We start from the raw sequence: 22,800 nt of genomic DNA on the forward strand, positions 1-22,800 counted from the left end.
ATCGTACCATAAACTGTTATTATTTTTTTTAATTCTAGGAAAGGTAAGAAGTGACGTCCCTTACTTTGTTTTTTTCAATTGAGTCATAGACAAATCGGTAGTTTCATTCAATTGAATAATTACATTGATTTGTCTTTGATGGGTTAGCTCTATGAAATAAACCACATCACTATTGGTGGTATGTCAAATAATGACAATAAAAAATAAAAAAGCCCAAGTCAACTGTGTTTGGTTTCGTTTACTTTTGTGAATTAAGCCATTAATTTTTATCTAAACAATTAGCTTTACATTTAAAAATAACCAACATGTCTTCAGTTTGTTGTGGAACCAAAAAGCAGAAGCTGAATAACTCGTACAGTAATAGTATAGAACGACCTTTGAATGGTTACCAAGAGTCTGTAGCTATTCCTGATATGTGTTACTTTTGTTTCGATGTTTTGTATTGTCAGCTGCATAGCATGGACCCTCCACAAACACCAAACTTTACCAATGAAGCTTAGTAAGTATATTTCGACCAATTTCTCATGTAAATGTAAACACAATTTTTTATCAAAATTCGAGGATGGGCTTTGTGAAGCCACCTACTATTCTTTGTCTAAAATAAGGTCACGCTGCAAATCAAATCTGCTCTTATTGCCTTCGTTTTAAGTATTAAATCTGAGCATACCATTCTTGCAAGCTGTGCAACAAAGTTGCTAAGTGTTCCCATTATGCCATCCATTTATGATACTTTCACTGAATTTATAAACAACTGTAGATGTTCAATAAGTTTAAAATAATATAGGTTGTTTAAATTAATCAAGTTTAATCTTTTGAAAACAATCCATTTAATGATATTTTTTTCATTTGTTTAACTCCTGATAAACGTTTTCAATTCTTTGTCTTAAAATTAGACTCTTTTTTTTTCTTACCATTTTTTTTTTGTTCTTTGAATGCATAATTCATTTATTCATCGCATCATTTAGTACATCGGATGTTAGTATCATTTTGCAGGTTTTCTCCTATGTTTAAAATTTTTATATCACAGCATTCAACTATTTTGTTGATGTGACCACATCCATGGCATTGAGATTATCTGGTTGGATTTGACCAATTAGAATAATAAAATATGTAATTTAATGTTGTGTGTTTGTGTTTCACAGTCCTTTGTTTGTAACATGGAAGATCGGCAAGGAACACCGTCTCAGAGGGTGTATTGGCACCTTCAATGCCATGCATTTGCATTCAGGTAAATTTTATTACAATGTTTAATTTCAAATACATTTTTAATTAAAATCATATAAAACTGATGAATAAATCATATTTTAAATTTAATCTAGCTAATAACTCATACTTAATAGACTAAAATTGCATTCTGGTTCATTTCACAACATGCTGATTATTTATACAGTAATGGCACTATCAGTTGTGTTACATAATTAACTTGTTATAAATTATTAATCATTATACTGGCTCATTAAATGGTTGTAAGAAATCACAATAGTAGTGGCTCAGTCTGAGATATTTTAATTTTTAATAACCACATCAAAATGGGAATAAATATTCCATTATGTTGATTCAAGATTGCCTGTGATTAACACTATCTGTGAGCATGTTCTAAGTTAATTTCCCCCACCTGAGAATCAAATCCTAATCTACAATTCTCTAAGTTCAATTGTAACTACTGCACTACAAACGCATTTATTAGATTCATTGTTTGAATGGTTCATTATTTGTACGTAAAGGGTTCTGAAGGTATAATAACAATAATATAATTGCTTATTTAACAAATGTAATATAAATATGATATGATATTTCTTTTATCACAATAAGGAGGAAAGAGGTGGCAGAGGTAAGTACTCAACATCGACTTAGCAGCGCAGTACTAAGAATAACAGCGCAGTACTAAGAATAACAGCGCAGTACTAACACTGCAGTTGCCAGCCATACAAGACTCAGTTTTGATTGTATGTTATCATGAATTTACTATACACTTATGATACTCCATTTGAGTCCTATTGGCTATAAATAGAAAAATCAGCAAAAATATTTGAAAGTATGTTCCATAAAATGTGTCAAGAAGAAAATTTGGGATTACTAATGTTTGGCCAAAAAACGTTTCCCAAATTATCTCATCGCAAACAACGTTTCGCAAATTTTCATTTGGCAAAACCAACTTATTGCAAACTTTTAATTCGCAAATGTCGTTTTTGGCATATTATTATTTAGCAAATTATTGTTTGGCAAAGTATGTTTTCCCAAATGTTTCATTTGGCAAAAATATTTCACGATAAACTATTTACAAAATAATTTGATTGGTGCATAGAATGGAATACAAATTAGCTTGTGGTTATTATTTTGTTTGGTGGGTAGTTTTATAAAATTAGTCCTAAATTAATTTTCATATTTCATTCTTTTTATCGAAATTTCCAAATGATTCAATAACAGTAGAGGTGATTCTTAAGGGTCACTGTTCTAACCTAACCTAACCTACTATTTTCTGCAATACCTACTTTCTGCAACCATACTATTTTCTGCAATCTCTTTGTTTTACATAAAATTCTCGTGAAAACCATGATCTGCCTTATGCTTTGATTTGTAGAAGTGTCAATTTGACCAAACAAATTATTTGGGATATAATATTTGGCAAAATAAAACATTTGCTATATAAACATTTGCCAAGTAAAATTGCCAAATGATAATTTGACCAAATAAAATAGTTGCGAAAAGTGCAGTTGCTAAAAGTTCATTTGGGAAATGAAACTTTGGCAATAAGTTGTTTGCGAAGTGAAATTTGGCGAAAAGTAATTTGGCCAAACGGAAGGATACCGAAAATTTGATATGCTCAAGTTAGCTCTAAGCTTCCAGAATGAGCAATATTATTACATCCTAACATGTTTTGTATTGGAAATTGATTATGCCATAATCTAATAGCATAAATAATGATTTAATGTCTGTGAAATTTATTCCTTAACATCAAACACATTACCTTTATTAATGAGATCATTAACACTGACTGCAAATGATTCTGTTCAATTAAAAACTTCACGTAAAATCTTCCAATTAGCGCGATAAGTTTTATCAAACTACACAAATCGCCATTACAACAATTCTGTACCAGCCTTCGTCCCCAGGCCTTCGTGAGTACGCTATAACCAGCGCGCTTAAGGACTCGCGGTTCATGCCGATCACCCGCGAGGAGGTGCCGCGGCTGACGGTCTCGGTCTCCATTCTGCAGCACTTCGAGGAGGCCGAGCATTACCTGGATTGGAAGCTGGGCAAGCATGGAATCCGCATCGAGTTCCTCAGCGAGCGCGGGTCGAAGCGGACCGCGACGTACTTACCTCAAGTTGCCACTGAGCAAGGTGAGTTTAATAATTTCGTTACAATAATGCTGCCTCCTACTAGGTGGACCGACGATCTGGTGAAGGTCGCGGGAAGAACCTGGATGCGGGCAGCACAGGACCGGTCGTTATGCCTTGGGGGAGGCCTTTGTCCAGCAGTGGACGTTATTTGGCTGAAACGAACGAACGAATGCTGACGAGCATTACGAATTTTTTCCCTTTCTTAAGAATCCACTTCAGTAAGCTAAATAAATAGGTACCTACAGTCCTACATGATTGTGTTGTGAGTGAGTTCACCACAATAGTCCGGCAGACGACGGCGTCATTTGCGTATCTAGCGTTCGAACTACCGACTCTCGAATCGGCTATCCGACACTGGACTATTGTCGCCACAATTTGCCTGCAAAATAGGATAAAAGCAGCTGGATATTTCCATCCTCTCAGGTTACTTTATAACATTCCAGGATGGGACCAAATCCAAACGATCGACTCGCTCCTGCGGAAGGGTGGGTACAAGGCGGCGATCACGGCCGACATGCGGCGCAGCATCAAGCTGACTCGCTACCAGTCGGAGGAGGTGTCGGCGACGTACCACGAGTACGCTTCACAGCGCTGCTAGCGGCCCGCGCCGCCGCCGCTTGGCCGGCCCCGCCTAGCCTCTAAGCGACCCGCCGGCGAGCCCGCGCCGGCCGGTGTACATAACGGGAGCGTAGCAAGTACAATCGACGGTCAAAATTTTGCTCAAAGTGATGAGACCTCGCGCTCGATCTTCGTCGACGTAGACCACCACTGCCAACTACATTCCTTAGAGGATACCGAGGTGCCATCGTTTATACAATGAATACTGTGCTTATGATTAAATACGTACGATCGATCCGCGATTATTGTGTGACTGTCTCAAACTGATGTTCAATTATGAAGATTTTCGCGACGGTTTAGCGCTTGGATCAGAGTTTTGACCGGGACATCTTAACACTTTTTTTAAGTTTAAATAATTGTAGTTGTTCTTGTCAGGTGAAGGATGTGTATATTGACATTATGATATGGATGTAAATACCCTTCGGTATTGCCCCACACGATCGATATGTTATTATTAACATAAAAGGCGATAACGCGACTGAAGCTTCAAGAATAAAATGCTTGTCTGAACAACGCAACAATATTTAAAAATAAATATTGTGGTTTCGTTACGTAGCCGATTAGACTTCAAGAGGCTTCATCATCTCGAAAATCATTGCAATAAATAATATCAAGAATTGGGAACGCACCAGTTAGTATAGGTACTTACAAGAATAAATAGGGTAGTGTACTCGAGGTAAGTGTTCCCATTCTTATTTAATTAAGGAATACATTATAACAGCAGAGTTTAATTCACTTGAGTTATAAAATGAAAATTCTAAAAAAAATAAAATAATGGTTGAAACAATACAAAAAAAGGTACTTTAAGAATATTTGTTATCTTAAAAGATAAGTGTGGTCCGTATTAGTTATTACTTTTAATTATAATTATGGTTGTTGTTAATAAGGCTGTTGGTTGACTTTGCGAAATTTCTTTAAAATTGAAGATACAGCACCAGGTTTAATCGACTTTGATCTGTTTTATATCAATTTACTTTAGGGAGTATTATAATTATGGGCCTTTAATTGTACAGATCCATTGGGTGTAGATTTAGCTTCAATAATCGGGGATTTCCCTACTAATCTTACTGCATCACAAAGTAAACTTATAGTGGGCTGTAAGTAAATGAAAGAGTTTCAAGCACATATCTTACTTTCAGAAACATAAATAATTCGATCCAAATTATTAAGTTTCGAAACATACCCTTTTTGCTACATTCTCACTATTAGTTACGTGTGTGATAGCAGCGTTTTCGAAGCAAGACTTAATTCTAATGCTAGTTTTAGCCAGCTAGATTACGAAGAACATTAATTTAGAAAGTGTTTCAAACTGACGCTTCGTTGGTATGCGAAACGGCACTAAGTTGTTGATGTAGTGACTTGAGAATAATCATATACCTATTTGCCACTGCGACATATACAGGCAAAGAGGTCTATCCCTCAGCTCAAACTTGATGCGTCATTAAGATTTTTTGGATTTTATGACAAGGCAATAGGATTCAAAATAACGTAGTAAGGTATATCTGTACTATATCGCCCACTACCTGTTATTCGGAGTCGGAGGACGTTATTTTGATTCTTATTGCCTTGTTTTAAGATGCAAAAATGATGAATAACTTCCTGAAAAATTCTAGATGGACTCTTATGTGTTTTTGGAAAATTGGATTCATGTCGTGTCTTATTTAAACATACAGGATTAATATGAAAATGTAAATATTCTCAAGTCTAGCATAGGGCACGTTTATCTTCCATCGCTAGGCACTTGAGTGGTTGTACTTTACAATGTTCCTTAGGATAAGAATCTGTTTTATTGTTGCCGGTTTCTCTTACAAGTGCAATTGTCTATTTAGACTTGAACCGAGCCTAGTTTTGAGGCGACTCGAAACTTCCATAGTCGACATAAAATTAATGATGTATAGTTTAATAATTAATATAGTGTAACAAGCTGATCATTAGATATTATAAGGTGCAAAAGGTAGTCGAAAATCACGGGCCTTCGAAGGGACATGGACCCAATTGTATGAAACCTCATGTTTGATGTCTGAAGAACTATTTTTGTATGGAAAAATTGGTCTTTTAATGCTATTTGCGATTATGTTTCGTATAAGAGCAAATGTTCCCTACCAAAAATGTGACTTTCAACTGCATATAAGTTGGGACAAGCATGGGAGCAATTTCGAGATGTTCATAATTTCTTTTACTTTAATTTAAAACAAGCATAAGTCAGTCAAAAACAGTTTACTTCAGATTTTGAATTTTATTTGTATTACAGAGTTTAGGGTTAGAGTTCTAATGACAATACCACCATTGAACTATCCCGGAGTTGCCCCCATTGGCTTTTGATCGAATTATCTCAAGGTGCAAGTTAAGAGCAGTTTTGCATGTGTTCAAAATAGAAAGTGTACTTTTCTGGTAACAGTTGTATGCATAGTTTGTTGTCCGTTTTTGTAATTCGTTATTATAATTAACTAACATAGATTACTTGAAAAGATATCTTGTTTTTTATTGAGTTTTAAAGTGGCATTATTGATTGGTTTGCCATTAAGTACTATATTTTTTTACTGGCTCTATTTACCTACAGTATAAAAAATGGCCTATCAATGTAATGATGACTATTTTAAAATGACACAAGATTTTAAGCAACAACTACCTATAAAGTTATTTATTAAACTCTATTTACATTGTATAAAAAATGGCCTATCAATGTAATGATGACTATTTTAAAATGACACACAAGATTTTAAGCAACAGCTACCTATAAAGTTATTTATTAAACTCTATTTACATTATACATCTACAAAATAATAAGTCTCATTGGTTTCTAGCCAAATCTTCTTCATACATTTTTTCTATCTCCATAACTTTTCTTTTTAGTGTGATATTATTTTTCATTTCATAATAAGTAATAACAGAGGAGGCTACCACTTGAGCCACAGCTAGAAATGTAAGAGTGGCTGTGAAAGGTCTAGTCAATTTCCTGACAAATTGTAACACAACCTTAGGGCCCTCCCTCAAGTCTGGTATTCTAGCAGTTCCATATCTATGGGCAAACTGAAAATAAGAGTCTTTCATTATTTTAGGTCACAAATAAATTGAAGAGATAGTAATATAAAGTATAGAAATATTCACCATCAATCCAGAAAGTGGGCCTAGAACCATTGGGTATGCAATCCCAAGTCCACATTGGACTGCTATTGAACGAAGCTCATAGCACATTGGGCATGCTCCATCTTTCATCAACAACATATTTGTAGAAACTAACTAAAAAGAGACGTATGTATATTATAAAAATAAATGACATAAAAAATTGATGTACTGGTGGTCTTCTACTTACATATCTATGGAACAGGGGTGTTAGAACTCCAGGCATAATGGATATAGGTATTGCAGACGCTAAGAAACCATAAAGGCCGAGTTTGAGCTTCGTCCGGTAATGCCTGTTGATAATGAGACCAGACACAGCATTGACGCCGCCCAGTATTCCTGGTCCATATCGTAAAGCCCAGCTGAAATAAAAAAATCGAAATTAAGGTAAGTTTAGTCGGTTATTCCCAGCAGCCCCCTCCGGCATCGCCCCCACTGGGGGCAACTGGGACATTATTGTTTACGAATTCCGGTGGTAAATAGATTTACATTATTTTATGTCACTATTGTGGAAGGTGGAGAAATAATAACTTTATTGGTTGATGCAAAACAAGGGTCTACGCTTTTAAAAGTACAAAAAGCCCAAGAGATTGAAACGAAAGAGGTTAGTATAACCTAAGTCATAAAGAACATCACTGATATTATACCTACCTAAATCAAGTACTTATAGTAGTATGGACTTACGTATCTGAAGGTGTCTCCCAGTTGGTCACAAACTCCCATGCGTGCTTAGTGGCTTCCATTTCGTCCAGCAACACGGCATCGTCGGGAATATTCGCCGATCTCATCACAGCCATGATGGTATTTAGTTAGTGAATAGTACACTCTGATGAATTAAATTTGGGTAACGGCTAAACGTTACACTGGAGGTTTTATTGAAAATACATTAGTTTTAATCGAAATATTTTACTATTTCTTCATTCCAATTTGCTCACATGTTGACATTTCACTATAGGTAGCTGTCATTACTGTCAGCAGAACAGCTGATCGATATTTTTAATAATTTGGGTTATGGCAAAGATATACAGATATGGTACAGCTTACAAAAACAACATCACAAAATGGCATGAGGAATTAATGGCGAACGCCAATAATTCAGGCAATTTGTGAAGGGCCATTACTAAAATGTTGAATAGAATACTATGCTAATGAAAAGCGCTAGATTTTTTATTTTACAACTTTATTTTAGTCAAGAGTTCGAATGCGTGATGAACGGAGCACCCGTTTGTGGATGTCGTAGGCCGATCGTCAGATTGGCCATATCGTGATGTGCCCGGGCATATCGTGAAGCCGACACTTCATGATCTGCCCATGTCTGCCCAACTTACACCAGCCATAGACAGACATTCTAAAAAATAATATAGATGACCCACGCTGAACTGTCCCACCAAACTCAATGACAGGGGGCGCTACCATCGTTCAACTATATGGTTTCCAACATGGCAAAAATCGGAACCAGCGATCCGGTATTGACGGTGGCGCCCCACTGTCAATGTCATCGATAGGACAGGACAGTCCAGTATTTTGGAACTATAAAAAGGACACAAATTGTTTGAAAGAAGAAGAATGATGTCCTCCTCAAGAATGAAAATAAAACAATAGCAAACAAAATATATAAAATAATTCATTTATTTGTCATTTAATTGTAAGTTTTATAAATAAAAATAATTGAATAATTAAATTTAAAATGCTTTTAATGACATGATAACAACAAAAACAATTTTTATTTTTACACACCTTGTAGACTTACACAAATAACGTTGTAAAATTTCCTAATTATTCTAAAACAATACAAGTACCTACATAACATTGAAAATCTAATGATTTTCTTTTAATTTATTACTTATTTATACTTAATTCTTATTTGAAGTCACAATAACTCCATTGGTCCTTGTCTTTCATAACTTTAGTAAATTTTATTTTATCAAAAATATACAATTTGCATTAAAAGGTAAGTACTAATAAAATATTTCAGTAAATGCTCACATTCTATGAAAGTACTTACCTAATTCTTAGATATCTTTACCAATAATTTTCGTTATTTATCATCGATAAAATCAAAATGGTTCGTATTTGGGCTTACCAGTTGGCGCCACTGGCAAGTGACAGGACCTTGTCCTACAGTGGCGCCACTCTAGTGAGTGCAATGGACAAGTTTCCATTTGTTTTTTCTTTTAATAAAACTTGAAAATATAAGTAAAATCATGAAAATATCTCTACTAATACAAAAGTTACAGGGCCCTTAAGTTGCGCATAACAAAATTCGCAATTTTTGAATGGCAGGGTGTCTTTGAGATCAAGCCTGTATCTTTACTGAAACCTACGACTCAAAATCTTCAGACATTTATCACAATGAGGCCACGTACTCTTAAGTATCTACCTCGCCAGAACATTAAACTATTTACAAGAAAATTAAAAACTTGATACAATAGACACAAAGTGCATTCTTCATTTTATGGTACTTTAACCTGCAGCATCTAACAAGTAAAACTTAGTCTAAGCATCATGTTTTATAGTGTCATGGCACTGGATTTTGAACTAATTAATCACATGTTAAGAGTCAACGTTGACTCATGATTTCGGCGGTTAGCCTTGTCCACCATATTTTTTGGCGTACGTAGCAACCTCAGAGGTCGTGGTCGGACTATAGTCACGAATTGAATTAAACCGAAATGGTCACCCATTAAGGTCTAAAGTCGGCTGCGAGGGCACCGGCTTCTCAACGTGACCTTAGCATCCGAATACCTACGGACTAGCTAGAAACAACGTGAAAATTGAATTAAACCGAACTGATTACCCTTTAAGATTCAAATTAGACTATCAAAGGCACTCTGTGCGAGCTCTGGCGTCTCCACGCGAGAGGCGAGTGGCTAGGCCTAGTCCTGGGCGCTAGCGCGGCAAAGTAAATTAAACCAAACTGCTGTCACGTTAAGGTCTAAAGTCGACTGACAAAGGCGCTCTGCGTAAGCGCCGGCGCTCCCAGCGCAGCGGTCGGATACAAGCGCGTGGCGAGAACCGACGTAAATTAAACCGTACTGGTTACTCATTAAGGTCTAAAGTCGACTAACGAAGGCGCTCTGCGTAGGCGCCGGCGGTTCCACGCGGCGGCCCCAGCAGTCAGACACAAGACGCGCTGCCCAACCTAGCGCTACCGTGACAAATTAAATCAAACCGTACTGGTTACCCACTAAGGCTTAAAGTCGGCTAACGAAGGCACTCTGCGTCGGCATCGGAGGCTCAACGCGGCGGTCGAATACAAGCCGAGCGCGTGGCGAGATCTGACGCTAACGCGGCAAAGTAAATTAAACCAAACTGCTGTCACGTTAAGGTCTAAAGTCGGCTGACAAAGGCGCTCTGCGTAAGCGCTGGCGACTCCACGCGGCGGCCCCAGCGGTCGGACACAAGCCGCGTGGCGAGATCTGACGCTAGCGCGGCAAAGTAAATTAAACCGTACTGGTTACCCACTAAGGTCTAAAGTCGACTGACAAAGGCACTCTGCGTCGGCGCTTTCAGCGCAGCGGTCGGATACAAGTCGCGTGGCGAGATCCGACGTAAAATCGGCGACCAAAGTAAAAGATCTGACGCTAACGCGGCAAAGTAAATTAAACCAAACTGCTGTCACGTTAAGGTCTAAAGTCGACTGACAAAGGCACTCTGCGTAGGCGCCGGTGCTTCCACGCGGCGGCCCCAGCGGTCGGACACAAGCCGCGTGGCGAGATCCGGCGCCAGTGCTGCGATGACGACCACGACGTTGGCGATCCAGAACGGAAGAGACGCTAGCAGGCGAGTGTACGTACCAAGGACATCGCCGTCGTATTGCCTGGAATAAAGGAAAGACATTACTGTGGGACATTTTAGATGGCGCCATCTAAAGCCTAAAATTTTGTCCAATGACCCCAAGCTCCAAGCCAAAGCTGTCGCGCTCGCACACTCACTGCGGGCGCGCGTCGCACAGTCGCGACAGCAATATAATTACGCGCGAGCGATAAGGATGGATAGCTTGGGGTCATTGGACAAAATTCTACGTGCTCACGGACCAGGCTTTAGTGTCAAACCAAGTAGTTTGTGCAAGGGCAATCAGACAATGGTTTCAGATCATAGAGACAGATTATCCCGTTTCAATTTTCAATGGATTTTATGGATTGTATCGATATCGATATGTGATCGTACCGTTAAGCGCAGCGTAAGACGACGACCTCATAAAGGTAACAAGAAGGCGCTGGATGCAAAACCGATAATTATAGAAATCATTGGGGGATACCTATGTCCAGCAGTGGTCTATAACTGATGTGATGATGATGATGATGACTTACAGGTTAAGCAGCGAGTAGACGGCGGTGATGGCCACGTGCGCGAGTATTGACAGCAGCACCGACGCCACGAATATCAGAGTATGGTAGCGCGCTTGTAGCCACAGCTTTAGGTTCACGATCACCACGTTTAGGTGGAACAGCAGAGAGCCGAACGACCTGATGAAAATATAATTGGATTATAAGACAAGGTTATAGAGTTCAAAATATGATAGCAACTATTGCCACAGTCTTGTGCAGAGAACACACGATTAATCTTAGGGGCCTACGCTATTTGCGAACGCACGCGTGCGAAAACCCGTCGCACGCGTCCGCGCCACACTTCGCTGCTCACTTTTAGGCTGGTTTTAGAATCGCGTTGACCGCTCGCTGATCGTCGGCGCTGACAAATCAAATGTATTTAATTGGGTATTTGACACCATTCGCCAATAATTCTAAACCACAACTTTTTAAAAAAGACACTTGTTTCTGGTCTTAAAAACTTAATTAATTTTTAATTACCTGTAAATTACGATTTTTGGTTACATTATAATTGAAAAAAGTAGTTTCATTAAGTTGATAAATTTGTGACGTCACATGCTAGTATTGCCGTACAAAATCTATGGGAGAGTGTCGTTTTGACAGTTTTAAAAAGTACGTCAATTGATTGGTGGTGTCAAATACCCTATTGAAGGGAACGTTCCTAAGTGACGCTGATCGCTCGGCGCCGACGCTTCATACATTTTGGCTGTGAGCGCTGACGGTCAGCGTGCGTCAGCGTGATTCTAAAACCAGCCTTACTCCAAACAGGGACGAGTGCGTGCGCCCGCGCGAATTTTAGCATAGGCCCTTAATGGGTTCTATTGTGGTCTTCAGACGACACTTTCGTGTCCTTTGATTCCACTTTGATCACCTGGGTGATCATAGTAGACTCCAGGCGATACTTTGGTATCCTTTAATTATATTTCTGGGTGATCAAAGTAGACTCCAGGCGACGCCTTGATGTCCTTTGATTCCACTTTGATCACCTGGGTAATCAAATCCAGGTGATCAGAGTAGAATAGAACCTTAATGGGCAGGTTCAAAAGTTCATTGTTTAGATGTTAAGACAAAGCGATAGATAAGGCTCAAAATACCATGGCATCTTTGTAGCTGTGGCAATAGAGACATTTCATTATCGATAGTATGTCAAAAAGCACTGGCAAAGCTAAAGTTAGAAGGCACTATAAAATCAAAAAAAATAACCTTCTAAAGCCCGGTCTCTGAACACGTAGAATGTTGTCCAATGACCCGAAACTACCCATCCTTATCGCTCGCGCGTAATTATGTTGATGTTGCGCTCGCACACTCACTGCGGGCGCTCGTCGTCAGCAATATAATTACGCGCGAGAGATAAGGATGGGTAGCTTGGGGTCAATGGACAAAATTCTACGTGCTCAGCGACCAGACTATATCATCTTATAACTCACCACAGGTCAACAGTCTTAGCGTCGCCATTGATGACAGGGATGCGGAACACGAAGTAAGACACGAGGTAGATGACCACCGAGTGGTAGACCGCCGCCAGCGTCCACGAGCTGAAGTACCACCACGACATCAGCCGGTTGCGGGCGATCTCCCGGTATAGCGTTGGGTTCCTGGAGAAAAAGGATGACTATACGTCCCGCTCGCTCTAAATAAGATGGTAGTAGACTACTTGGCGCGAATGTGAAGCGTCATATTAGCAGTTTTGTTTTATTTTCTAAAAATCGTATTTAGACGACTATTAATGTGTAATAATGGTGGATTATTAACCACTAAGAGTTCGTGAACGTGCATGAGTGTGGGCAAATGAAACAAAACAGTGCAGCGTGATTCTTCGGATTCTCTCGTACCTAGTCCATATGAAGTCTCAGTAAAGCACCACAACTTTACTGAGACTCAAAGGGTGGGAAGGAGTATCATCTATCATCCCACCCCACTTGGTCCCATTTTGTAACTCGTCTCACTTGAAACTTGAAAAGGCACAAATCAAGTTGGCCTCGACGTGTATTGCCAACATCAAAAAAGAAGATGATGATGATATGAGACAGTGGCAAGGACTCGAAATATGGGGAATCGACATAGTTGCGCTTAAGCTTCTCAGTCAGATAATTTGCTATCATCAAACAATCTGTTAAATTAAAATACACTGTCTAAAGAGATACAGGTACTTTTGCAATGCTCAGAATCACACTTTCAGTGGTAAAATGCAACTCAGCTGTAGAAATAATGCTTGAGATTGAACTCGAGATTTATCGAGATTCGACTCTTGCAATAGAATTGCTCCTGTGTTGGACATAATCATAGGCAGCAAAAGGAATGAAGGTGGAGCGACGACCTGATAAAGGTTTAAGTTAGGAAGGCGCTGAATGCAGGCCGCTACCAACCGGACGATGTGGAAGTCATTGGGGGAGGCCTATGTTCAGCAGTGGACGTCCTGTGGTTGAAATGATAATTATGATGATAGGCAACAAGTAGACCGACAAGTCTTAGTAAGATGTCAGTTATAACTAAAGGATAACTATATGAATCATTCTGTTTATTATAAAGTGCTTACTTGAGCAGCAAGTTGGACGGCCACCGCTGCTCCGTGATGGACAGCAGCAGGACGGGAACTGACGTCAGCACGAGATTGTAGATCGTCAGGAATAGAGAGTCGTATATGGACTGCGTTGAGAACGCCGTTTGGAATTGAAAGAATAACTGGAATCAAATAAAATACCTCAGTTAGTCGACAATCGTAGGGGCAACGGGATATCGATCTTAGAGCCTATATCTTGATGTAGCAAAACATGTGGACTTATTTTATAGCTGTAACAACTGTATACCATGTTTTATGCAAATAAACAATTATTCTATTCTATTCTATGCACAGGGCGTTTTTTAATGGCGCATTTTTTTTTCCTGCAAATGTCTTTATGTAGATTGGGTCCAACTTTCGCGTGTATCGCGTCTGTATCGCTAAAAACGTGCGTCGACGGTGCGGTTAAAAAACGCCGTGTGCGTAGGCTCTTATGTACTTGAAATAANGGAGTATCATCTATCATCCCACCCCACTTGGTCCCATTTTGTAACTCGTCTCACTTGAAACTTGAAAAGGCACAAATCAAGTTGGCCTCGACGTGTATTGCCAACATCAAAAAAGAAGATGATGATGATATGAGACAGTGGCAAGGACTCGAAATATGGGGAATCGACATAGTTGCGCTTAAGCTTCTCAGTCAGATAATTTGCTATCATCAAACAATCTGTTAAATTAAAATACACTGTCTAAAGAGATACAGGTACTTTTGCAATGCTCAGAATCACACTTTCAGTGGTAAAATGCAACTCAGCTGTAGAAATAATGCTTGAGATTGAACTCGAGATTTATCGAGATTCGACTCTTGCAATAGAATTGCTCCTGTGTTGGACATAATCATAGGCAGCAAAAGGAATGAAGGTGGAGCGACGACCTGATAAAGGTTTAAGTTAGGAAGGCGCTGAATGCAGGCCGCTACCAACCGGACGATGTGGAAGTCATTGGGGGAGGCCTATGTTCAGCAGTGGACGTCCTGTGGTTGAAATGATAATTATGATGATAGGCAACAAGTAGACCGACAAGTCTTAGTAAGATGTCAGTTATAACTAAAGGATAACTATATGAATCATTCTGTTTATTATAAAGTGCTTACTTGAGCAGCAAGTTGGACGGCCACCGCTGCTCCGTGATGGACAGCAGCAGGACGGGAACTGACGTCAGCACGAGATTGTAGATCGTCAGGAATAGAGAGTCGTATATGGACTGCGTTGAGAACGCCGTTTGGAATTGAAAGAATAACTGGAATCAAATAAAATACCTCAGTTAGTCGACAATCGTAGGGGCAACGGGATATCGATCTTAGAGCCTATATCTTGATGTAGCAAAACATGTGGACTTATTTTATAGCTGTAACAACTGTATACCATGTTTTATGCAAATAAACAATTATTCTATTCTATTCTATGCACAGGGCGTTTTTTAATGGCGCATTTTTTTTTCCTGCAAATGTCTTTATGTAGATTGGGTCCAACTTTCGCGTGTATCGCGTCTGTATCGCTAAAAACGTGCGTCGACGGTGCGGTTAAAAAACGCCGTGTGCGTAGGCTCTTATGTACTTGAAATAAGGTGCATTTTTGCAACAAAAAAGCTGTGTATATTTACTCACCATTATATTTCCGAGGACTAGATTCTTATAGAAGAAGTAATGTATTAACGTAGCTAATCTTTGGTAATACCAGTGGCCTATAACTAAGAGTACTTTCTTTATCATCGAGAACTTTGTAAATGCGAAATCAGCCGATCTGAAATTAGAAACAAATAATTTTAAACAAATAGAAGGTATGGTTGAAATAATTGTATGTAAGAAGTTTAAAGTGATTCTATTGATGCTTAAAAAATACATTCCTCATCATCATCAGGGTGGAAATGATAAGTGATCTCACTCGATTATTTATAAACTATACAAGATATCGAAAAACTGGTTACTGGTCCTAAAAGTGCTTTACAAGCTCTATCAAACGGTATCAATAATAATAATCATCATCATCATTTCAGTCATAAGACGTCCACTGTTGATCATAGGCCTCCGCCAATGACATCCACATTGCTCCGTTGGTAGCGGCCAACATCCAGCGCCTTTCTCCTTCCTTTATGAGGCCATGTCCTGTCCTGTGATTGGCGTTCTGTGGCTGAAATGATGATGACTATGATGAAGACTTATTACGGGACTATTCCCACCTCTCGTTCCCACCACTGCACCTCCTGTGTAGCCAGGATCTACAGCTTGACCGACACAAAAACCCAACCAATGAAGGTCAAGTTTGTCCCGGGGGAAAGTTAAACTGTCATTGGACCCGCAACGAAATTAATCAGAAGAACATAGGAGGAGTTCGAAATTAAGGTTCGACTTCCCTCCATTGCAAAGCGGATGACAGGTGACAAACAAAGGTTTAAAACCTTTAAGAAAAGATTATGCACCACGGACAATAAATTAAATTAAGGGGGCCTATCTTATGAGCAATTAGCAACTACCTGCCAATAATATTTTTCACAAAAGCGCTTAAAAGCACGGAAATTTTCCTTGTCGCGACAAGAACGGTGTAATAAATTGCGAAAACAGATTTATGTTGTATTGAATTAAGCATTATATCACGTTCATGTTTCTAAAGATCACACTCCCACAAGATATGATGGGCAGACTGCTCATGACTGACATCATCAGTGGAACACTCGCAAAAAGGAGACGGAACTAGTTTGAATTCGTGAAGTTTATGTTTAAAGTTGCCATGTCCCGTGAGGAACTGCGACGAGCAATGGTCGATTTCTAANACTCTTTCTTTTTGACCCAGGAAACATCCCTATTATGTTAATGACCATGAAAGTTTAAAACAATATAGCGTCAAGAAGGGTTTAGAGTGAGAGTAATAAGCATGTCACACTGTAACATCTTGTGTAGTTGTAATAGATCCCAATTTGCAACAAAAATGTATAGTCGGAAGTGTTGTTGCTGTACATGTTAGATCATTTAAATAAGAGTGGGAGTGAGGAAAGTGTAATAATTATGAAACGTTTATGATAGTGGATTGCAGATGAAGATGCTACCCACCCGTGTAGACGGCACAGCCGATGGCCCACTCGGTGTTCTTGACGCGGGAGCCGCGCAGCATGAGGTTGTCGGTCCCGAGCGGGATGCTGTCGAGTCCCGGGATGTCCAGGCGCCCATAGAACGAGTATAGATCCTTGTCTTATCACCACTATGTACGGAGGTCACACTCACCCGTATAAACAGCACAGCCGATGGCCCACTCGGTATTCTTGACGCGGGAGCTGCGCAGCATGAGGTTGTCGGTCCCGAGCGGGATGCTGTCGAGTCCCGGGATGTCCAGGCGCCCATAGAACGAGTATAGATCCTTGTCTTATCACCACTATGTACGGAGGTCACACTCACCCGTATAAACAGCACAGCCGATGGCCCACTCGGTATTCTTGACGCGGGAGCTGCGCAGCATGAGGTTGTCGGTCCCGAGCGGGATGCTGTCGAGTCCCGGGATGTCCAGGCGCCCATAGAACGAGTATAGATCCTTGTCTTATCACCACTATGTACGGAGGTCACACTCACCCGTATAAACAGCACAGCCGATGGCCCACTCGGTATTCTTGACGCGGGAGCTGCGCAGCATGAGGTTGTCGGTCCCGAGCGGGATGCTGTCGAGTCCCGGGATGTCCAGGCGCCCATAGAACGAGTATAGATCCTTGTCTTATCACCACTATGTACGGAGGTCACACTCACCCGTATAAACAGCACAGCCGATGGCCCACTCGGTATTCTTGACGCGGGAGCTGCGCAGCATGAGGTTGTCGGTCCCNTATCATTTTACCGAAGTCAGCCCTATAGCTTCAGCGCAGTGCCGATCACTGAGGTTTGTCAACAAAATGGTGCTTGACTCTTGAGACAGGCTAAATTACACCATATTGTTAATGACATTGAGCATACATTTTTTTAAATACCTTCGCGAAGTAAAACTTCTGTACGTAGTACTTATTATTATTCTGTGCCTTTATGAGGCCATGTCCTGTCCTGTGATTGGCGTCCTGTGGCTGAAATGATGATGACGATGATGAAGACTTATTACCTGGCGGCCTGATGACCCTCGCGGCCGAAGATGCCGAAGCCGACGTGCGCTTCCTGGATCATGGAGATGTCGTTGGCGCCGTCGCCGATGGCCGCCGTCACCGGCCGGTCCTTGCTGTTCTTTATTAGTTTCACTATCTGCAAGGGAGTTGAGTGTTTATTGCGTTGGGTTAAGGTACATAATAGCTTTGCTAACATATTGCCTTTTGTTAAGGAAGGTCCATGAAAAATGAAAATTTTACACTAGCTTGTTGCTTGGTTCAGGTGTAAGTTCAAAGTTCTGGTGGACAGTACAGGTTTACGGCCATGCAATATATGTATTTCGGCCACAGATTTGTATCTAAATCTATAATTTCGGCATCGCCATTTCAGACAGCTCTTATAATAAAAAGCTTGTCTAGTGAATATAACAATTATTTTTAGAAATTAATTAGTTTATATGGCCGAAATATGAAATGCATTGCATTTGCATAGCATTGCGGTCCACGATCACCTTCAAACTTGTAACTTTAAAGACATAGAAGGCGAGCTTGCAGATTTCTTTACAGACCTTATATGTAAATAAATCTATGGGATTCAAACAGACTAATACTGAAATCGAAGAGAGAGAAAGACAATAAATATGTTAAAAAGCTCACTTTAGCCTTCTGTATAGGCGACAGTCTGCAGCACAAAACCGCGTGACACTGCATCGATATCTCCACAAAGTGCTTCGCGTAATCCGTATCAAGTATCTGACTCATGCTCGTCCCATCCACGATCAACGTCAGCTCTCTAAAACTAGGTTCGGATATGATCCTCCTGCATTCGGTCACGTGAGCTTGTAAGGCGACGTCATCTTCGACACCTATGAGGAACATTCGGCGATCGTTCTCGGATATGTGCGCGCAAGATTGAGCCACGTTGATCGCTGTTTCTACCTGAGGACAATTGGATCGTTAGTGAAATAGAATTAGTTCTAAGAGTATCTCAAAAGTTTATCCCACATTTTGTGTTTGACTATGACATTGCAGGCTTAAAAAAATAGACATTGTGCTCTAGAGAGCACAATTTCAGATGCATTGTGGTTCATTAACTATGACACACGATATAATCTACAGCTAGATATGCTTTCGCTACTGACCGCCACAGCAAGTTTCTGGGCCTTTTACACTCAACGTTTTCGCGCAGGTCTTTTTAGGTCATTGTTTAAATATGCTACGTCTTTCAGTTCGCCATTCAAGAACTTTTCTTCTCTGACAATTGACAATTCTATGAACGAACTACCTACCCATCGCCACTTCATCTTGGGGATTGAAACTATGTCGGGATTAGTTACTTCATTAGGATATCTCGAAAAGGACTCAAACATCCCTATCAATCGGACCATTCGAACACGTCAAATGAAATACATCGGAACTACGCGATTAATCAGCAGATAAGCAATAAATCGATTAACCGATAGCGTATTATACACTTACTTAAATACTACACGATTATACATACACAATTACAATAAGAAAAGAAATGGGTTTTCCCTAGGACGTTCCCTGGGTTTTTATAAACTTCAGAATATTTTAGTTAGACATCATCGAATCAACTTGGTACTTATTTTCTAATAATTATTTTATCTACGTGAAATACCTAAATGAAGTCATCACGGTGTTCCCTTTTATAAATTATCAGTAATTACATATTGTTATCGAAGTACAGTTCTATGTCATTACCTCAACTTCCTTGTTCGGATACATTAAGGCGGGTAAAATAAGGGTTTGCGACACGTGCAATTTGCAAATATTACAGAAAACACGTGATAGAATAGATACTACTGATAAAACAAAATTCATAGCATAATGGGCGTGGCTTAATGTGATACGGTCTGCTGCACCTAAAATACTTACATATTAGAAAGATAAAACGACGATCATCAGACTACAATATTTATATTTTTGTTGCTAAAAAGCGCCTATTTATAATTACATAAGATGCCAGACGTCAGCACATTAAGCTAAACACTGTGGAGTCTTGTACCTATAGTTGTAATAGGGTTGAGTTTGCAACAAAAAATATAGTTTTCAGTAGTGCCGTCGGTACAAGCGTTATCTAAAAAAAAACTCAATTTATCGAATCGAAATCGATAGCGAATGTCACATTGTCTACCGAAGTAATGTCAGGCACGCACCTTGTCTCCAGTAAGCACCCATATCTTGATCGCAGCACGGCGCAGCGCCGCGAGTGTGTCGGCGACGTCGTCTTGTAGACAGTCTTCAACCGCTGTCGCCCCGATTAGAGTCAGCTGACGCTCTAAGACGCGATACTGCTGAGTGACTAGCTGGAGAGACTCCACTTTGGTTGTGTCTAGCTTCTGTATTGCTGGTTGAAGAAAAAAACATCAATTAAATGACAAATCCCCAATTTTTCCGATCAAAAGAACAGTAAAGTGAAATTGAGTAGTTGACAACTGACATCATTAACCATTCAGTCAAAGATACAACTTTTATAAAGCACTTCATGCTAGCCCTGAAACAGAGTTTTCAAAATTTGCTGTAAAATTAGATTTTTAGTGCCTTTTTTGAGTTTTGAGTTGGTAAACATTTATTCGGCTAACTCAATTGAGTAAAAACAATTTTATATGTTTTAAATATGATTGCATTTCCCCAATACACAGAATAATAAGTCAAATAATCGTTGAAAGAAAAATTTGCCCTGAAAGGTATTCGCAAGTAGCACATTACGGATATTACGGTTATTTGTATGATAAGTTTTATCAGTCAACTAGTTCGGAGTCACGAGTCGCTTATATGATTAGTGGCATGTTATTTTTTGCTAAGCCGTCTTAAATCGCTATCTTTGCCGATACCAACAAAGGATTAACAGTATTCCACGAAAAATTGCAGTTAATTCAAATAAAAAAAATATTAAGGCCTAGAACAGACGGTGAAACGAAACTGCAACTGCTAGTTACTTTTGAGTTGCATCTAAGTTTCTGCCATAGCGTCCGTTGAGAGACCACACATGACGCGACCAGTTTGAAACTTTCAGTTTCAGTTTCATTCATCAGAATCATCAGAAAGTTGCAGTTTCGTTGCAGTTGCGTTTCAGCGTCTGTTCTGGGCCTAACTCTCTACGACAATGTAACATACATCACATCGCGCCGGTAGCTTCGCTATGTAAAACGACTTCGAAATTAAAACTATCACGAATTTAACTTTGTCTAATGTTATGGGGCAAATATTATTCGAACTTACATTCAGAGATCTTATTGTATTCTTCTTCTGGTATCTCTCTATACGCTATCGCCAGCGTCCTCAGTCCTTTGTTGGCAAACACATTGATGTCTCTATCCGTGTCTTCTATCAACGCCGAATCCTTGCAAAGGGGGAAAACTGAACTCTCTGCCCCTTTGCAGAACAACCATATCTGAAAATCAACAATATGAACTTTAACTCTACTATACTAGTAAGCTTTAATGCTATTTTGATACTTATTTTTTGACAATCAATGGTAGAAAATAACAAAATACTATAGATGGGCGCATGCTAGGATCATCAAGCAAATAAAATTCAAATATCTTGGGCATAATTGGTGTTAATAAATAAATAAGTGCATCTTTCATTGTTCATACATAAGCAGAGCTTAGCGCGTATCTCAAGTAGGGGTTTTAGGTTAAGGGCGTGGCTTAAAAAATGGGTGTTACCTCGTTTTGAATTCGTCTTGAAATGTTGATCAAAAACAGTAACTATCTCTTTAATGCATTTCATTCTGCCGACATTGGGTTTTTTAAGAGAAGTGTAAACTACAGGAAACAAAAATTATCGGTGCCAAATCAGCAATACTGATATGATAAAGTAAAACAAAAACGAGAAAGCGTCATAATATGTGAATCATCTAGAAGAGCGTATCTAACATATGCATCCAATAAAATGTATACCCTATATCGGCTGCAATATAGGTACACATTGATTAATGTTGCAAAATAACACATTACAACTACATAAGAATTCATAGTGTTTAGCTCTATGTACTGTTGTCGCCTGTTTATTCCGTTTCAGTCAAATGACGTCTACTGCTGGACAAAGGCCTCCCCAAGGATTTCCACAAGGACTACTTGGTCTTGTCAACTTGTACAATAATATAAATGAAAAGCTCTATGAAATATAAAGTGTAAAATCGAAGTATTAGTCCAGTAATAAAGGAAAAATGTAAGAATTAAAACGACAAAAATAAAAGAAGGTAAAAAGCTATTTCTACGTACCTTCCCATCTTTATCGCGTAGGATAATCGACATCCTCTTGCGTTCCGAAGTGAACTCTATTAACTGGAGCCGTTCGTACATTTCCGTGTGATCGCCAATCTTCACCAGCATATTATTGCCGTCTTCTCCCAGAAACGAGACCCCGATTCTATCTGCGGCCTCAACTAAAGCTTTCTCATCAGGGCTGCTACCCTGATACTCCATTTTTCCCATATTATCTCCTAAAAGAGCGTCCCAAGATATATTGTCGCCTGCTCCGTTACCGTTTCCATTCGGTACTTTACTCGACTTTTTCCGTCTCATGAACTTCAGGGGATTGTCGAAGGTGAGAGAGAGACGGGCGCTTAGCCGTTTCATGTCTTCGTTTGATATTTGCACCGTGTGGCAGAGAGCTAGGATTGTGAAGAAGAATTTTACGTCAATCTGGAACAAAATCAATGCAGTGTTGTATTAAATGAATAAAACTAGATACAGTTTCGTAAATAAGTTAGTCACACAAAATGATTTTATGCGAATTA

The 22,800-nt window shown here is 39.5% G+C and overlaps 3 protein-coding genes across 3 annotated transcripts in view; 1 reads left to right on the plus strand and 2 right to left on the minus strand.

Annotated features, from left to right (window-relative positions):
- The first annotated feature begins 185 nt into the window (after window positions 1-185).
- On the plus strand, window positions 186-6,434 carry LOC114358182 (uncharacterized protein CG5902). Its single transcript, XM_028312076.1, has 4 exons — window positions 186-499; window positions 1,143-1,228; window positions 3,114-3,344; window positions 3,788-6,434. Exons 1-4 carry the CDS (start codon window positions 306-308, stop codon window positions 3,940-3,942), a joined length of 666 nt encoding a protein of 221 aa, XP_028167877.1. The 5' UTR covers window positions 186-305; the 3' UTR covers window positions 3,943-6,434.
- A 309-nt stretch (window positions 6,435-6,743) lies between these two features.
- On the minus strand, window positions 6,744-8,034 carry LOC114358183 (uncharacterized). The gene is made up of 4 exons (XM_028312077.1): window positions 7,770-8,034; window positions 7,276-7,447; window positions 7,071-7,202; window positions 6,744-6,992 (listed from the first exon to the last, which is right to left on the minus strand). The coding sequence occupies exons 1-4, from the start codon at window positions 7,880-7,882 to the stop codon at window positions 6,753-6,755; spliced, it is 657 nt and encodes a 218-aa protein (XP_028167878.1). The 5' UTR covers window positions 7,883-8,034; the 3' UTR covers window positions 6,744-6,752.
- A 1,032-nt stretch (window positions 8,035-9,066) lies between these two features.
- LOC114358175 (probable phospholipid-transporting ATPase IF) overlaps window positions 9,067-22,800 on the minus strand; it is a 36,394-nt gene continuing 22,660 nt past the window's right edge. Inside the window, exons 8-19 of the mRNA XM_028312068.1 lie at window positions 22,283-22,705; window positions 21,276-21,447; window positions 20,210-20,400; window positions 18,687-18,968; window positions 18,050-18,186; window positions 15,583-15,718; window positions 15,070-15,215; window positions 12,844-13,011; window positions 11,399-11,554; window positions 10,662-10,905; window positions 10,270-10,361; window positions 9,067-10,127 (exon numbers count right to left, since the gene is read on the minus strand). Of these exons, the coding sequence (XP_028167869.1) occupies window positions 10,716-10,905; window positions 11,399-11,554; window positions 12,844-13,011; window positions 15,070-15,215; window positions 15,583-15,718; window positions 18,050-18,186; window positions 18,687-18,968; window positions 20,210-20,400; window positions 21,276-21,447; window positions 22,283-22,705 (2,001 nt within the window). The 3' untranslated portion in view covers window positions 9,067-10,127; window positions 10,270-10,361; window positions 10,662-10,715. The remainder of the gene's footprint in view (window positions 10,128-10,269; window positions 10,362-10,661; window positions 10,906-11,398; window positions 11,555-12,843; window positions 13,012-15,069; window positions 15,216-15,582; window positions 15,719-18,049; window positions 18,187-18,686; window positions 18,969-20,209; window positions 20,401-21,275; window positions 21,448-22,282; window positions 22,706-22,800) is intronic.

The sequence above is a fragment of the Ostrinia furnacalis genome, unplaced genomic scaffold, assembly GCF_004193835.3.
Source record: "Ostrinia furnacalis isolate ACB-3 unplaced genomic scaffold, ASM419383v2 OfSCF3746, whole genome shotgun sequence".
Lineage (NCBI taxonomy): Eukaryota > Metazoa > Arthropoda > Insecta > Lepidoptera > Crambidae > Ostrinia > Ostrinia furnacalis.

Coding starts and splice junctions, on each gene's coding strand:
- LOC114358182 (XM_028312076.1), top strand. CDS start 306: ATGTCTTCAGTTTGTTGTGGAACCAAAAAGCAGAAGCTGAATAACTCG. Junction 1,229..3,113: donor TGCCATGCATTTGCATTCAG/GTAAATTTTATT, acceptor CTTCGTCCCCAG/GCCTTCGTGAGTACGCTATA. Junction 3,345..3,787: donor TCAAGTTGCCACTGAGCAAG/GTGAGTTTAATA, acceptor ATAACATTCCAG/GATGGGACCAAATCCAAACG.
- LOC114358183 (XM_028312077.1), bottom strand. CDS start 7,882: ATGGCTGTGATGAGATCGGCGAATATTCCCGACGATGCCGTGTTGCTG. Junction 7,448..7,769: donor TGGGAGACACCTTCAGATAC/GTAAGTCCATAC, acceptor TTTTTATTTCAG/CTGGGCTTTACGATATGGAC. Junction 6,993..7,070: donor GCCCACTTTCTGGATTGATG/GTGAATATTTCT, acceptor TCTTATTTTCAG/TTTGCCCATAGATATGGAAC.